This window comes from Neofelis nebulosa, chromosome 10, assembly GCF_028018385.1.
Source record: "Neofelis nebulosa isolate mNeoNeb1 chromosome 10, mNeoNeb1.pri, whole genome shotgun sequence".
NCBI lineage: Eukaryota > Metazoa > Chordata > Mammalia > Carnivora > Felidae > Neofelis > Neofelis nebulosa.
The window spans coordinates 107,258,979-107,274,942 of record NC_080791.1 but is presented as its reverse complement, the minus strand read 5'-3'; the positions used below and the strand labels follow the sequence as shown (position 1 = coordinate 107,274,942).

At 58.4% G+C, this 15,964-nt stretch overlaps 1 protein-coding gene across 1 annotated transcript in view; it reads right to left on the bottom strand.

Moving 5' to 3' along the window:
• Positions 1 to 1,278: 1,278 nt before the first annotated feature.
• MARK2 (microtubule affinity regulating kinase 2) overlaps positions 1,279 to 15,964 on the bottom strand; it is a 57,149-nt gene continuing 42,463 nt past the window's right edge. The window contains 17 exon segments of the mRNA XM_058689398.1: positions 1,279 to 2,017; positions 2,020 to 2,066; positions 2,722 to 2,766; positions 4,883 to 4,909; positions 5,967 to 6,224; positions 6,875 to 7,036; positions 8,050 to 8,147; positions 8,357 to 8,535; positions 8,819 to 8,951; positions 9,934 to 10,046; positions 10,124 to 10,223; positions 10,331 to 10,450; positions 11,461 to 11,697; positions 12,397 to 12,453; positions 12,664 to 12,734; positions 12,823 to 12,888; positions 13,223 to 13,271. Coding sequence (XP_058545381.1) covers positions 1,707 to 2,017; positions 2,020 to 2,066; positions 2,722 to 2,766; positions 4,883 to 4,909; positions 5,967 to 6,224; positions 6,875 to 7,036; positions 8,050 to 8,147; positions 8,357 to 8,535; positions 8,819 to 8,951; positions 9,934 to 10,046; positions 10,124 to 10,223; positions 10,331 to 10,450; positions 11,461 to 11,697; positions 12,397 to 12,453; positions 12,664 to 12,734; positions 12,823 to 12,888; positions 13,223 to 13,271 — 2,073 coding nt within the window. The 3' untranslated portion in view covers positions 1,279 to 1,706.

Below are 15,964 nucleotides of genomic sequence, written 5' to 3'. Positions count from 1 at the left end.
GCTGTTCCACTGGGCAGGAGGGATGGGGAGGGAGGAAGAGAGGGAAGAAGGGAGAAAGGGGGAGCCCTTGGTCGGAGCCTGAGCCCGAGCCCACAGAGCCTGCAGTCGGGGCCTGGGGTAGGAGGGCTGAGGTTGGCTAGGCCCCTTCCTGGGACCCAAGGGCTCGCCTTGCCGCGGAGCCTGGGCTGGGAACAGGGGGGTGATGAGTAGGGGTGGAGTCATCATAAATCAAAAAAAGAAAAAAATAAAATAATAAAATAAAAAATAAAACCCATCACAAAAAAAAAAATGTACAACTCAGGTGAGGGTGGGGGCAGCCTCGACAGGACCCCCTCCCCCAACTTCTCAGGAACAGAAACAGCAGAGAAATAAATTAAGGGATGCGGCGGCCGCCACCAGCCAAGCGCCCATGACCAGCCACTCCCACACTGGCCGAGGAGGTTAGCAAGCTGGGAGTCACTAGGCCTGTCTGTCCCCCCACCCCCCCCGGAGGGCAGATGCTCCCGGCCCTGCTGCCCTATCCAGCCTCCAGCCAGCGGGCCCGTGGAGGCCCTGGGCAGTGTCTCCTGAGAGGAGGGGCGACAGTGTCAGGAAGAAAAGGCAAGGCCGAGATGAGTGGTGAGGGGGAGTCACTGCTATGGAACTAGCTGGTGCCCAGATTAATGCCAATGAAGGGGCAGGGGAGAGGAACGGCGAGGGGCTGTGCTTTCAGACAAAGGCTCTCCCCTGGTGGAGAGTGCCCAGCATCCCTGTTCCGGAGACTAGCAGCCCAGGCGGCCCCCTGGGGGCCGAGGAGCCCATCTGCCCCTGCAGTCCCCTCCCCTCTCCCAGCCCCGGGGTCAGCCCCGCCTTCTACCCAGGAGGGGTGGGAGAAGATGGCACAGACTTTTGAGGAGGGGAACAAAAGTCCCCACAGCAGCTTGTGGAAGGAAATGCCCGGCTCTGGGGAAGGAGGGGCAGAGGATACAGTGTGGAGGGGGCCGGGCCCCGGGGCCGCGCCTGCCAGCCCGGAGCTGCCGCCGCCCCCCTACCCCCCAACTTCAGGGCTGCGCAGCGCCCCGCCCCCAGCCCCCCGGCCGTCCGGGCCTCCAGCCCTGGGGCCCGAGGTCAGGGGAAGGCCACCTCTGGTGGTTTGCTTGGAGGGGAAGGAGGGAAGGAGAGGGGAGAAGCCCAAAGTGGGCCTGGCGGAGGGCCTGACGGGGAGCTCCACCACTCTTGCCTGAGAGTGTTCCAGCCCTGAGCCACCCTCCCGGGAAACCCCACAGATCCAGTCTCAACTGTCCCGATGGGGCGGGGAGGAAAGGTGGCCGCTGGGATTTTTTTTTTTTTTCTTTTTTCTTTTTGGTAATAAAAAATTTCTTGGTTTAGGCGAAATACTCTGTGCAACCGCAGTACCGAGGGGGAGCCCCGCCCCCCCACCCCCTCCCCCCCCTCCCTTGGCCTCCTGTGGGGGAGAGGGGGGAAGGGGGGGACTTTCTGGGCAGGGGCAAATGTTGGGGGGCAAGAACCGTCTCCCGTCCCCCCCCAAACGTGGAAGAAGAAAAAAAAAAAAAAAAAACCAATCGAGGAGGGCGGGAGGGGAGAAGCGCCAGCAGGGGGAGACAGACCAATCCATCTCTGCAGTCTCGCCCAGGTGGGTCGGAGCCCGGCCCCAGCAGCTACGTCCAGCTGGCCCGCCTCCGTCGCCCCCCACTCCCGGCAGCCTGTTAAAGCTTGAGCTCGTTGGCTATTTTGGAGGCAATGTTTTTGAAGGCCATGGAGGTGCCCGATATCCGCTTAAATCGCACGCCGTTGAGAGACAGCCGCGGCAGTTTGCACACCTCCATCTCCCACTGCACGAAGTTCTCGTGGCCCGGCGTGCCGTGCATGCACAGCAGCATGTACTTCTCGTGCAGCTCGCTCTGGCAGCTGTTTGCGTCCAGCACCTTGCGGATCTCCCGCATCATCTCATTGGGCTCCATGGAGCTCGTGGTCTTCATACTCCACGTGAAGCGTAGCGAGCGCGGCTTGGCCTCCGAAACTCCTCCTTTTCTTTGTCAGTGCCTCCGCCGCCCACCACGTGAGGTCTGCGGAGAGGGCAGAGGCGGGGGTGGGGGTGGGGGGTGGGGGGGGGTGTCAGGCCCGGGCCGAGGCACCCCACCCACGGGAGAGCCACCCTGGCAGATGGGCCCGGAGACCAGACAGGAGAGCGGGAGGGTGGCCCGGAGGCGACAATGACAATGCTGGAAGAGGGAGCGGCAGACCTGGGGGGGGGGGGGGGAAGCAGAGGGAGGGTGAGAGGGGTGGGCGGTTTTGCCACCTGCATCTCTCTCTCAGGGAGGGCGGAGAAGGTGAGGAGAAGCCAGGCCCCGGCAGGGGACGGGAGGGCGCCAGTTCCATGCTTTTCTCGGAAGAGGGGAGGGTCAGGGGAAAAAAGGGGAGCACGTGCTCAACAGCCCTGAGCGGTTCGCAGACTGTGGACAGAGAGTAGCGGCTGGCCAGAAAGGTGAGCTGGGCGGTGGGGAGGAATCTGTAGCCCCAGCCGCCCAGCCTAGGGGTCCTGCTTCCAGAATACATCAGCTGGGGTGTGGGGATTCTCTGAGGAAAGGGAGGCCCCAAGAGGGTGGGGACCGGGCAGAACCACTGGAGGAAGAGCCAGGTGGCAGAAGGAAGACAGGAGCAGGAGGCTCGTGGCAAGCCCGGTGGCCCGGGCAGGGCCGGTGCTGGCTCCGGCCCTCTCACCTGAGCGTCTCCACTCGGTCTTTGCTCTCAGGTTCATTCAGGTTCCTCAAAAAACAGAGCGAGGGAGAGTTTAGTGCTGGGACCTCTCGCTCCTTCCGCCGCCGCAGACCCAGGCGAGGGTGGGTCTGGTGAGGCGCCACCGGTGGGTGAGCGGGACCCGAGCCCGAAGGCCACTCGCCCGTCACCTGGCAGGCCAACACGGCTCTGCAGCACCTCACACTGGCGGCTCGCCTGTCCCTTCGCGGCAGGGAGCCCGGCACATGGGGCCTGTGCCCCCCCACGCTCCCAGAGCTCTGTGCTGGGGAGAAGGAGCCTCTGCTCCAGGGAGGGAGGGGGGTGTGGATGTGCAGACACACGCATGGAGCACAAGCCACAGCATGAGGCAGCTCCCCCACCAGTCCACAGCCAGGGCCTCACGCTGTGAACGGGTCTTCAACATCAGCATACCCAGGCCCCAGAGCCCTGGTCCTCTCGAAGGGAAGGGGCTGGGCTGGGGGGAGGGGGGGGGAGGGAGGGTTGACAGAAGCCTCTCCCGGGAGGCTCAAAGAGCCAAGAGCTGGAACTGCCCGGGGATGGGTGCCTGGGGAAGGGGAGGGGGAGAAGGGCCCGAGGCAGGCCGTGGACAAGCCCGCCTCCCCCATTCTTTTATGACTCCCCTGCCTGCCAGGCTGCCAGGCCATCTGCTTGTACAGAACGGAGGAGAGAGGGCAGGGCAGGGCCAGCACCTCGGGGGGTGGGGGGGGGGGTGGGTGGGGAAGAGGTCTGGCCCCGCTGAGCGGCTTCTCCAGCTCCTGGCGGGAAGATGGGTGCCTGGAGCCGGGATACTGGGGACTGCAGAGGCGGGCAGGGATGTGAGGAGGATGAGAGAGAGCGGCAGCGGCACACGGAAAAGGAACACGAAGACACAACAGACACACGAATGCACACCAGCGCGCTGCGAGCGGGGAGCCCGGGCTGTGCAGGGGAAGGAGCCTGCTGCTCTCCCCAGCCCCACCTGGTTCCTGCCCTGTGGGTGGAGGCGCCCTGTCACCGGGGCCTGTGAGTCAACAGCTAGCCATGCAGTGAAGAGCTGGGTGGGGAGCAGTGGGTGGAAAGGGGAAAGCCTAAAGACCCCGTCTTGGCATTAGTCAGTTGGGTCACCAACGTGCCTGCCGGTGTCCTGGCCCCAGCACGGGGCCTGGGCCGACAGCCTTGGGGAACCAGTGCTCCCAACCCGGCCCTTGGGTCTTCAGTTGGGTATCTGGCCCACCCAGGCCTCCAGAGAGGATGAGGACGGGGCCAGAGGGTGGTGGCCCAGCCAGGATCCAGTCTAGGAAGGGAGATGTCTGAGGGAGGGGGCGGGATCTCCCTCTGTTTTGCCAGGACTATGGGGTAGGTGGCTCCCGCCCCAGAACATCCCGGCCCCCGGCTCTCTGGAAGCCATTGTCCTCATCCGGAGAACACAGCCCAGAGGAGAGGTGGCCTGATTCGTCCAGATACGTCCTGCTGGAGGCAGGAGGTGTGCTGGGTGGTGGTGGGGTGGGGGGCTAGTTCTAACAGGAGCTGCCAGAAGGGGGTGCCGTGCCCACTCGTGAGGCAAAGGCTCCTTGGGCCTGGAAGCATCACGCTGGAGCCTTAGGACCCCGGCGTCCCTGTAGTACTTCCGAAGTCCTGCTATCCACAGGACGGGGGCAAGGGGTCACACAGCCCTGAAGTTCAGGGGACCAGAGAAGGGGAAAGACCAGGAGACCCAGAATGAGGCACCATCCCAGATGCACTTGCAACCGTCGTGGAGCTTCTTCACGGCGCATGCACAGACAGGGGCACAGACAGGGGCACAGACAGGGGGAAGGGCCAGGAAAGGAACCCAATGCTTGCGACCGAAACCCAAACCTGGGGTGGGGATGAGGAGACAATCTTAAAGGGAGAATTCCCTGAGAAGATCCCCCTTGCCTGTGGACAGGCTCCTCATTTGCAAAGCCATCTGCCCCGAGCGGCCACCCAGTCAGAGGCGGTCTTCATCCCTTTAAGATGGCAGAGAGAGGGCCACACAGACGTGGTTAGCAGACGGAAGAGGGAGCGAGAGCCAGAAAAGGGGAGTTAATGACGGAGGCAGGACACGGGACGCAGACACACACACACACACACACACACACACACACACAGCGGGCTGAACGCCTACCTTCTGGCAAACCTGAAAGACAGATTTCTAAAAAAACAAACAAAAAAAGACAAAATAAAAAAAGAAATAAAAAAAAAACCAACAAGACAGTATGTGGATAAGCAGGTGGGGAGTGGGCTTTACAGGTTCAACGGTCACCCCATTTGTGGAAGAGCCGCTCAGCGAGACGAGAGTCCTAGACACTGGGACCTGCCCCCGTCCCGCCCCGCCGCCCTGCATTCCAGGGCTGGAAAGGGGCACGGTTCCGGCTGCTCCAGCTGAGCTGACTGAAGTGCACCAGGAAGGGCAGCAAGCCTGCTCTCCCCAAGCCTGCTGCTGCTTCTGGAGCTACCCTGAGGTGGGAGGGCAAACGGAGGGATGGAGACAGATAGCAGATAGCGTCCTGCCGGGCAGGATTGCTGGCTGCACCGTAAGCATCACAGCTGTCTCTCTGGGGCAGCTGGGGACCTGGGGACCAGGTGAGAGACCTCATGAAGAGAACTCCCCCCCCCCCCCCCCAACCCTTGCTGCTCAGGAAAGCCTCAGCACACTGGGCTGCGAGGGAGGGAGGAGGCCACCAGGCCCCCACCAGCTACTTCACTTCTGGCCTTCTTCCTGGTGAGCCCGGGGCAGAAAGACGAGGCTGGGGCAGAGGGTGCAAACTTAACCAGCTGAGTGGGGGGAAAGGAGGTCAGAGGGGGCGAGACGAAGGACCCGGAAACACTCTCCTTGCCGGCCCAGCCTGGCTCAGGCCTCATGACTTTGCAGCTGCGTCACCAAATATAAGTTTCCATGGGAACCCAGGAGAGAAGAGGGGGGCTTTTATTTTAGCATCTGAGTTCACACTCTCCTAGAGAGGAGGCGGCATTGGCCATCTGCTCTTGGGGCCAGAGAACGAGGGGTGTGTACAGGAGTTGGGGAGAGCCTGAGAAGGATGGACGGGTCTGGGATCATGAGGTGCTGACAAAGACCCAACTTCTTAGGCTTTCCTTAAGGCCTCTTCTAACCCCAGGACCCAAGCTTAGTGCCGAGTCCCCACCCCCACTCCCAGGCAGGTAGGAAGACCTGGCCTCATTCTCTCTGCCACCCTAAGCCCCCGACTCACCTGCGTACAAACTTGGAAGTGAATTTGCTAAAGATGCTCCCCGAGGCCCCCCGCCGGCCCTGGCTGTTGCCAGAGGGAGACGCTGGGGTCACACCGTAGGGCAAATTCTGCTGGTCCCGCACCTGCCGGAGCTGCCCAGCGTGGAAGGTGCTTCGACTGGACACGCCCCGGGGGAAATTAGTTCGGTCTGGGGCTCCACCACTGCTGCTGATGTTGTGGGCGGAGGGGGAGGCGACAGGGACACGCTGGGGGGCCGTGCTGTAGGAAGAGAGGTGGGGGTGGGGGAAATGCATCAGGGCACAAGAACGTCATCACCACCGAGCACTTGTGGCATCCTGGGGTGGGAACAGGGGAGGGGGACGCTGGGGCAGAGGCAGCCATCACGGAGGACACAGAAGGAAGGGGTGTGACCACTGAGGACACCAGAAAGGAGGACATCTGGGTAGAGGTGGGAGATGGTTTGGGGGAGGGAGGGAGGCAAGGGAGGATACGTGTGTGGAGAGCAGAACAGGCCGGACAGAAGAGGCTCCTTGGGAGCTAGGCACACTGGAGCCTCAAGGGGACAATGTCGACCAACCCTCAAGGATTGAATCCCTTTGATGCTGACTGTCCCTGGGGTCCTAAGGAAGTCCAGGAAGGCTCAGAACAAAAAGGCTTCCTTCTGGAGCCTCGGGACGGCTTCTTGCATATCTGTTCTGAGAGGGAGAACTGGAGGAAAAGAGGGGCATTAAGCTATTTTTTTGTTCCCTCTACTTCCTGACTGCAGGGGACAGAGCCATTGCTTGTGGCTAAGATGCCAAGAACAGAGCAGGACCCCCGGGGAGCGGGGAGAACTCGTTGGGGGGGGGGGGGGCGGGGGGGGGGCAGGCTGAGGGCACCAGGTGCGCCAGGTGCCCCAGCACACTTGCCTGGGCCGCGGCACCTCACAGTTACTGTCCGTGGGGGGCAGCCCAGTGGCCTTGTTGGGGTGCACGGAGGCCGACATGGATTTCTGGTGCTGGCGGGGCCGGGCCGCAGAGACTGCGGCGGAAGCAGAAGCCGTGGAGGCCCGGGACCCTGGCATGGTTAGGCTAGGAGACAAAAGCAGCGAAGAGGCCTGGGTTAGGGGTGGGTGGGGGCAGGAGGCTCAGGTTAGGAAGCAAGGGCAGGGCAGGAAGGGCCAGAGCCGGGGAGCCTCGGCAGGATGCAGGTCAGGTCTGGGGAGCAGCAATGGGACTTGAGTCAGAGACCAGGAAGGCGGGGCTGGGAAGCGGAGCACCGGGGGTGAGGAAAGCGAGGCCAAAACCCGGGGGGAGGAAACCAAAAGTGCAGAAAAGCCGACGGGATGGAACTGCCTCTGGGTTGCACTGGTCCCCTAGGAACTCTAAGAACAAGGATGTTTTGTCGACAGAAAGAGCAGGGTGTTGGGGAATTTTCATTAAGCTCAGAAGAGGAGGAGCCAAGAATGCAACACACCAAGAGATGCTGACGGCCAAGGCTAGGGGACCTCTGTTCTCACGGGCACAGCTGGGGTCACCCTCAACACGTATGCCCCTCAGGTGGGGCATCTCTCGGTTCTGCCCTGAGCTGGGGCCACCAAACCAAAGCCTCAGGCACTGGGGCCTAGAGGAGCGCCGTTGCTGTGCCCTGGCTGCAGTCAAGAAGCCCGAAGGTGGGCGTGCCTGGCTGGCTCAGTCGCAAAAGCGTGCACCTCTGGATCTCAGGGCCGTGAGTTCGAGCCCCACTCTGGGTGCCAACATTGCTTAAATAAAATAAATAAATAAATAAACAAACAAACAAACAAACTAACTAAAAAAAAAAAAAGGAAAGAAAAAACCCCACCAAATCAGACAAGAATGCAGCCGAGATGACCATGGAGTCTCACTCGGTGTGCCTGCTGCAAGGAGCAGTCACAGGAGCACAGGGGATGGGAGACTTGGGGTGGGGGGTGGAGAGTGGCAGGGAGGAGGGCTGGTGCGTGGACAAGCTGGACTGGACAGAGCCAGGACAGAACTCCAGGGAGCAGGAGGGGGGTTGCTGACAGACGTCACCGCCGTGAGATGGCTGTGGGGGAGCATGGTAGGCAGGGCCTGGGTCCACTCACCTGTCTTTGCCATTCTGGATGGAGGCCTGGCCAAGGCTGGCCCTCTCCAAAAGGGGGGAATTCCTGCTTCGGTTTGTGCTGGTGGAGAGGACGCTGTTCTGTGGGAAATAAAGGGCAGGGCTGTATCACAGACACCCAAGTGTTCTGTTCACAGGACTGGCTTCGGGGAAAGAAAGGATTCTGCTTTTCAAACTCTTGGGGGTAGGCTTTGTACAGCAAGCAAACATGGCCCTGGAGGCAAGGTCAGGGAGGCAGCTGGAGGGAGCTGCTTGGAGAGGGCGGGCCCCACTGCAGGAGGGACGCTCACCGTGGAAGGGGTGGGGGTGGTCTTCTTCCTCTCCAGGCCGGGCAAAGGGCTGGCGGGCACTTTGGCTGTGCTGCTGGCCTTCCGCCCTGACTCCCGGTCGTCCTCAGGCCGCTTATTTTCTGCGTTATTACTCTGAGTCTTCTTAGAGTAGGAATTGGACGTGGGAATGGCAGGACCAGCTGCTGGGTCAGAGGGGATGGATAAGGGCGAGGGGCCAACTAAGTGCCACACACACACGCGCGCGCGCGCGCGCGCGCGCGCGCGGTGCTCTCCTTCAGGCCTGCCAGCAACCTGGCAAACCCCATTTGAAGTTGAGCGAAGTTAAGTGACTTGCCCAAGGCCATGCTACTAAGATGTGGCTGAAGTGGGACTGAAACTCAGTAGTGTCACCCCAAGCCCCCGGAACCTGTGTCCTTTCAGGAGGGGGTGAGTCCGCCACCTACAACTCCCCAAAGCACTCACCCTGGTCACTGAAGCGCCGCTGCTTGGGGTTGGCTGAGACGCTACGCTGTACCTTGTGGGAGGGGGAAGGGGCATTGCTATTGGTCAGATCAGCTGAAGGCCGGGGCTTCAAGGTGATGGTGTCACCCTCCAGCTGCAAGCAGAGAAAAAGGAGGTAGAAATCATGTGGAGATGCGCACAGATGGACCTACTTACACACCACCTTGCCCGACACAAAGCCTCCCCGGACTCCCATGGGACATACTCCTGCAGGAGCCAGGTGCATCTAAACACTCCTGGAAACACACAGGCCCGGACACAGCTCCTGACACACAGAGCCAAAGACTCCCAGCCCCCAGCACACGGAAGACCCCCACCCCAGAGAGGGATACACATGCCCATGGGAACACACATTCAGACTCCGAAACCACACCCTCCTGCTCCCAGCTAGATTGTTCCTGACCAGGCAAAGGTGAGAACCAAGAGAGGGAGTCCTACACTTCCAGGAGAAGAGCAGGGCGGGGAGGCCAGGAGTGCATGTGGGGACACGCAGATGGTGTGCAAGACCACTCTCCCACACACACCCAGGGACTCACACACAGACACGGTTACCCAGACGGGCACAAGAACAAACACGAAGCCTCCAGATGAACAGACGGGAGGATGGACATACATGCGCACAGATACAGACAGCCAGACACCAGCGACACAGACCCAAGACCCGTATAAGAAAGGCACAGAGACCCACACACCCAAACACCTGGAGACAGACACTTCCAGATGCAGAGGGACACAAACACATGGAAACAGACACGAAGATTTCTCAACGGGCAAAGAACTGATCCAGCCAGACCGACCTAAACCCGGCCTAACCAACACAGACTGAGCCAGATCTACTCACCCGCCTGGAAACCCAACCCAGGCCCAGACCCCACCAGCCTTCCTATTCGTTCACTGACAGAGACCAGTGAAAGCAAAGGCCAGAGAGCTTTACCCACCAGAGCTGAGGCTTAAAATTCGTCAGCAGAGAGCACACCTACTCAGAGAGGAGCTTCTGCCCTCAACGGGTGCTAGAAGCACGGGGTTGCCAGTGACAGCAAAGCTGGCCAGCAGGGAATAGAGCAGGGGGCACACACCTCAGAGCTCTTGTAGCCCAGGAGCAGATAGGTGGCCATCACCTCGTTGTACCTCTGGCCCACCAGTGAGTCCTGGATCTCTTCCCGTGTGTAACCCATGGACACCATCAATTCTGCACAGGGGGGACATACAGTTAAGGCTGGTCCTGAGTCCTAGGGAGTTCAACCTCACGGCTCAGCAGATCCTCACCTGTCCGCCGGGGGTCCTTGTAGTCAGGGAGTGGCTCCACATAAGGCTTTAATTCGTCATCTTCGTGACCCACATTCATCCATCGATCTTTCATGATTTGCTGGGGGAGCAAAGGGAAGCGTTAAGGGCAAGGAGGAAAGAGACTCAGCTTGGAGGTGTCCCAAGGAACCCAGAACTTTCCAGTCAGCTGGGCTCCTGGCTGCTCACCTCTAAAGTGCCTCTCTTGCTGGGATTGAGAATGAGAAATTTCTTAAGCAGGTTTTCACAGTCCGTGGACATGTAGAACGGAATGCGGTATTTTCCCCTCAGTACCCGCTCCCGTAGCTCCTATAATAGGAGAGAAATTTATTATTATTATTTTTTAGTTTTTTTAATGTTTATTTATTTTTGAGAGACAGAGAGAGATAGAGATAAACAGACAGAACACAAGCAGGGGAGGGGCAAAGAGAGATGGAGACACAGAATCCGAAGCAGGCTCCAGGCCCTGAGCTGCCAGCACAGAGCCCGACGTGGGGCTCAAACCCACCAACTGCGAGGTCATGGTCTCAGCCAAAGTGGAGAACTTAACCGACTGAGCCACAAAAGCACCCCGAGAAATTTATCATTATTATTATCATTTTTAGGTAAGCTCTATGTCCAACCTGGGGCCTAAACTCACGACCCTGAGATCAAGAGTACCCTGGGTCTACCGACGGAGCTGGCCAGGTGCCCCAGCAGGAGGGAAATTTAAATCACCCCAAGACCAAGGTTAGAAACCTAATATCCAGGCTTCTGAGAGCTTAAGACTTGACCAGGCAGATACACATGAAACACGGTAGGAGACAGAGAGCCGGAGAAAAGGCACCTCACCAGAGAGGCACTGAGGTCAAATACGCCGTGCCCGTTAGCTTGACCAGCCTGAGGCCTGCCATCCAAGTGCCTTGGAAGGGTGAATGGACACACAACCTATAATCTATCCCATCCCTAGAGGAAGGAACTGAGGCCATTCCACTGTGTGCGGAAGGCCCAGTGTCTCCTGCCATACATTTACCCAGCCCTCCTCTGAAGCTCTGGCTTGGGAAAAGGGTAGAGGTGGCAAAGGTCAGAGGTCACGGGTAAGACCAAAGGGGCTGAGAACGGAAAGGAGAAGCAATAAAAATGACCTAAGCCTGGGGCACGGGGCTGGCTCAGTTGGTGGAGCACGTGACTTGATCTCGGGGTTGAGTTTGAGCCCCACGTTCAGTGTAGAGATTACTTAAAAATTAAATCTTTCTATCTATTTTTTTTTATTTAATTTTTTATAATTTATTTATTTTTTATTTATTTAATTTAAGACCTAAGCCTGTGCTTCACTCCACCTTGAGGTTCTGTCCATCAAAAGGCAGGGACCCGCTGACCAGTGTATACAGGATAACTCCCAGGCTCCACACATCCACCTCGGGTCCGTCATACTTTTTGCCCTGGAAGAGCTCTGGGGCAGCATACGGGGGACTGCCGCAGAAGGTATCCAGCTTGTTCCCAAAGGTGAATTCGTTGCTGAAGCCGAAGTCTGCAATCTTGATGTTCATATCAGCATCCAAGAGCAGGTTTTCCGCCTGGGAGGGAAGACGGGAAGATGGAAAATGTTCGGACCGAGCGGACCACGGGAAGGCATCGAACAGGAAGGGGCTGTGGGGGACGGGAGCACAAACAGAGAGTCGTCCCCTGTCTCAGAACATTCTCCACCAACTCCAGGGCAGGCCTTCGGTCCGCGTGAAGAGGCTGGCCCGGAGGAGGGCAGCGCGGGCCACCCCTCACACGGGCGGCCACAGGAGCGCGCGGGGGTCGCCGGGCTTCCGCCACGTCGGGCTCAGGTTACTCGCGGTCACGTCTGCTAGGACTGGGGGGCCAGGCGCCTGTGAGGTAGTCCACACTCTACCGTCTCAGGGAGAGAGCGGAGTGGGTGCGCGCCTGCAAAGCAGCTGGGGGGCAGCCGCGGACACTCAACGTCCCTCCCTCGGTCGGCGGCCGGAAGGGCCAGCACAGCCCGCGGCTCTCCTGACGCGCCCGGCAGCACTGGAAGGTGACGTGCCCAGCGAGGAGATGGCAGAGACCCTCCGTTCGCTGGCCGGCTGACCTCTAAGTCCGGTCGTAAGGCCTACAGCGGAAGCGGCCCCAAGGGCTTCCTCATCATCTCCAAAAAATTAAAGGCTAGAGTCTCCCTGAACTCTCAGGGCCTGATGGTTAGGTCACCGTCGACAGGGGGTGAACAACCCAAAGCTGACTCAGGGACAGGGGACGAGGGCACGTCTTACCTTTAAGTCTCTATGAACAATAAACTTCTGGTGACAGTACTGCACAGCAGACACTATCTGGAAGGAAGGAAGAAGGGTTAGGCGAGGGGCACCCGAGGGCGGGATGGCGGACCTGCGCTCCGGTGACCTAGTTCCAAGCTGCCACATAGATAAGCAAAGCCCGAAGGACCCTCCACAGGCCACTTAGAGACAGGCAGCTCCTCCTCGTATGCCAAATCCCAAAGGGCAGAGGTGGGGCCCACACTCCGCACAGGGAGCCACACCCACCTGGCGGAATTTGGCTCGAGCCTCTTTTTCTTTCATCCTGCCATGAGCCACCAGGTAATCAAACACCTCTCCTGCAAGACACAGGGGTGGGGTCTAGGTCGGAGCTTACCGGGGCCAGGGAACACGGGGGCCCGTGGGAAGAGGTGGTTCCACACCTACCTCCGCTAGCGTACTCCATGACCAGGTAGAGAGTTTTTTCAGTCTCGATCACTTCAAATAACTTAACTGCAACAGAAAGGGCCAAGCCGTGAGTCAGAGAAGTAGGAGGGGTCACACGCTGAGCCCTAACGTGAACAGGGGCATCCCGGGGATGAAAGGTCCCCCCACCCCGCCCCTGCCACAAGGGCAAGCTCCTCTCGTGGCAGCCACACTGCTAAGAAGAGCCCAGGGTGCCAGGGGCAGGGCTGGATCTTGAGCTGGGCATCCCCAGAGGCATCCTCAAAGACTCCCGACTCCAGAAAGCACTGCCTCGGGGAGGGACACAGGCTGGGAAGTGGAGCCGTGCTGTGGAGGAGGGAGGAAGGAAGGAAGGAAGGAAGGAACGGCATCTGGTTCTCACCTATGTTGGGATGATTCAAAACCTTCATTATTCTTACTTCGCGGAATAGCTGGAAAATAAAATACCAGGGGTCACGCTTGCTTCACTTGCTCCCCTCAGGTCCCCTCCAAACGGAGCCACTGCTTGAATTCTTTTCCCAAGAGAGAAAACAGACGAAGGAAAGAAATGGGGCAGCCGTCCAGGTCCCCCATGCCTGTCCCTGGTGGCTGAGAAGTAGGTGAAGGGGAACGAGAGCAGAAGCGTCGGCAGGAGGAAAGCTGGGCTCTAGCGACTTGCACCCTGGGGTTCAGCATCTGGCTAAAGCGGCCAAGTGTCCTCTGTTGCAGTCTCCCCAGATCCAACCCCCAAAGAGCAGACGGGTTTGGCTGGGTGCCTCCGAAGGAGGGAGCGTGAGCCCGTGTACATGAATATTCAGAACCAGGGCTGCTGCTAAAGTTCAGTGACAAAACAGCCTCCAGCTTGGTCTGTGTGAAAGGGTGGGGGCTGGCAGGGGGGTCCCCACCGTCTTCTGGTTTACAGAAGTCAGAGGGCTCTGCACTGGTGGGCAGGCCCTTCTCTCCTGGGCCTCTGGGGTGGTGACAGAAGAAGCCGCTCCTATATATAGCTGATGCCAATTTTAATCAAGCCCACCTCCACACACTCACGCTCTCTTTGTGAAACAAAATCAGGGACTCCAAACCATGTATTTCCATAAAGAAAGATGACAGAAACGAACTCCATCCCCTCTGCGGGGGCCAGAGAACTGGAGGTGGGATCTTGGTAACTTCCAGGCCTCACCGTTTGCACAAAGAGCAGAAGTAGTTGTTTGCATTTTGTTGTTTTTTGGGGGGGTGGGGGGTGGGAAGGGGAGGAGAGGTCTCTCCAGGACCTCTGGAGATAATTCAGGATATAGTTCATGGAATAAAGTGAACACGGTTTTTTTTTTGTTTTCCCTTTAAGGAGGTCCGAGAGCTTTTGTGAGCTGAAAAGGAAGAGACGGGCTTTCCAATCTTCAGGAATCTGATTCTGAACTTGGCTCCCTTTTCACGTTAGAGCCCAGGTTTCTCTTGCTTTCTTCCCTGGTCCAGCAGTTGTCTTGGATGAGAGGCAAAAAGTCCTGGACGCCACCTCAGGGGTGGTAAGCAACACTGAAATGGGGCTGGAGGCAGCTGCCTGGGTTCTTCCCCTGAGGGCACCCACTTGGCCTGGAAGGGACATTCTCTGGGAGAACATGGAGTTTTCTGGGCTCAGCTGAGAACCCTGAGGGGGCTAGATTCTTCAGTGTTGTCCTTCCTCCGGATCACTGCTGGGATCAGATTTAAACAGAGTGATTCGGCCAGAATCAGACTGGCCTTGGTAACAGAGTGTGTTAAAAGGCTTTTAAACTGGCTACGTTTGTCCAGGATTGGTGCCTTCCAGCCAGTCAGGAAGAGGCAAGGAGGAAAAAGAGGTAGGAAATAAGATGGCCAGGCTGACTCTGGCAGTTATCATATGGCAGGCTGGACCGCACCAAAGACCAAATGGCCCACACCAAGCTGGCTCCTACTCTGTAGGCTCTGAGCCAACATGTCAAGAGTAGCCCTCTTTCCCTTTCTTCGGGAAAGCCCCAAGCAGGAAAGCCCTGGTGATGACAGCAATGTTTCCTCTGAACCAAAGAACCTTGAGGGGATCCCGGGGCTTGAGTGAGCATCAACCAGGAAACACTTTGGTTTTGACTGCCAGCGTGTCAAGGCATCTCAACCTCCACACCGTAATTCTGTGAACGCCTCTCTCAATACCAGCCCCCAAGCCCTAGTCCTAAGCTTCTCAATCTCACTGTAGTTGACTGTTAGCATGAGGTTATGCCCTCTCTTAAATAACAGGGTGCTCCTGAAAAGAAAATTTCAGCTCACCTCGTGAGAGAACCAGGTGAAGCAAGATCAGAAAATCTGAGCCAGGGTCAGCTGGAGTATGGGGGCACAAGGAAATCTGACTGACCTGAACAGGGGAGGCTTTTGGGGAGCCAGATGGGAGACTTCCTCTTTCCCCCAACTGCTGGAGCCCAGCACGGGAGGAGAGGGCAGAGAGTGTCCAGTTCTACGTCAACCCATCACTGGCAAGCTGTCTCATTCTGCAAATCAAAGCCTCCTTTTCGCGTTCCTACCGGCTCTTCATAGTTTCCCGACCGGGGGGTATGTGTTCCCACCTGGAGGACTCCCCTGATCAGCTAAGACTGACCTCAGTTTCCCACTGTAAATAAAGGAGGGAAGAAAAAGTTCGACCTCATCTAGCGAACACTACATGTGGATGACTCTGTGACTTTTAGCCAAGAGAAGCCTAGGAGTGAGAAGGCAAATTGGGACTACCTGTCCTTAATCTGCACAAACTGTCAGGGGCTTGAAACTGGAGTCGAGCTTCTAAAAACCCAACCTTCTATACTCATCCCCTAAAAGGCTGCTGGCACAGAATCTGGAGGCAGGCTCCCTGCCCCCTCTTATCCCTGTACTTCTAGAGCCACTCCCCTGGATCGTTCTAGATCTTGGAATCACCAAACGCATGTTTCTAGAAATGGCTAGGAACGTTGTGTTTTTGCATAGGGCCACAGGCCAGCAGATGACACGATGCAGGAAGTAGGTCAGACAGACAGGCCAAATGGCAGGGAAGGGCAGAAAGACTTCTAAAGAGCCAGTGCCCGTGGCCAGGAAGCCTACCCAGGGGGAGTCAATGCAGTGGATCCCATCAGAGCCCCACAGGTAGCAGAGCCACAGAGCACTGGGGACAGTG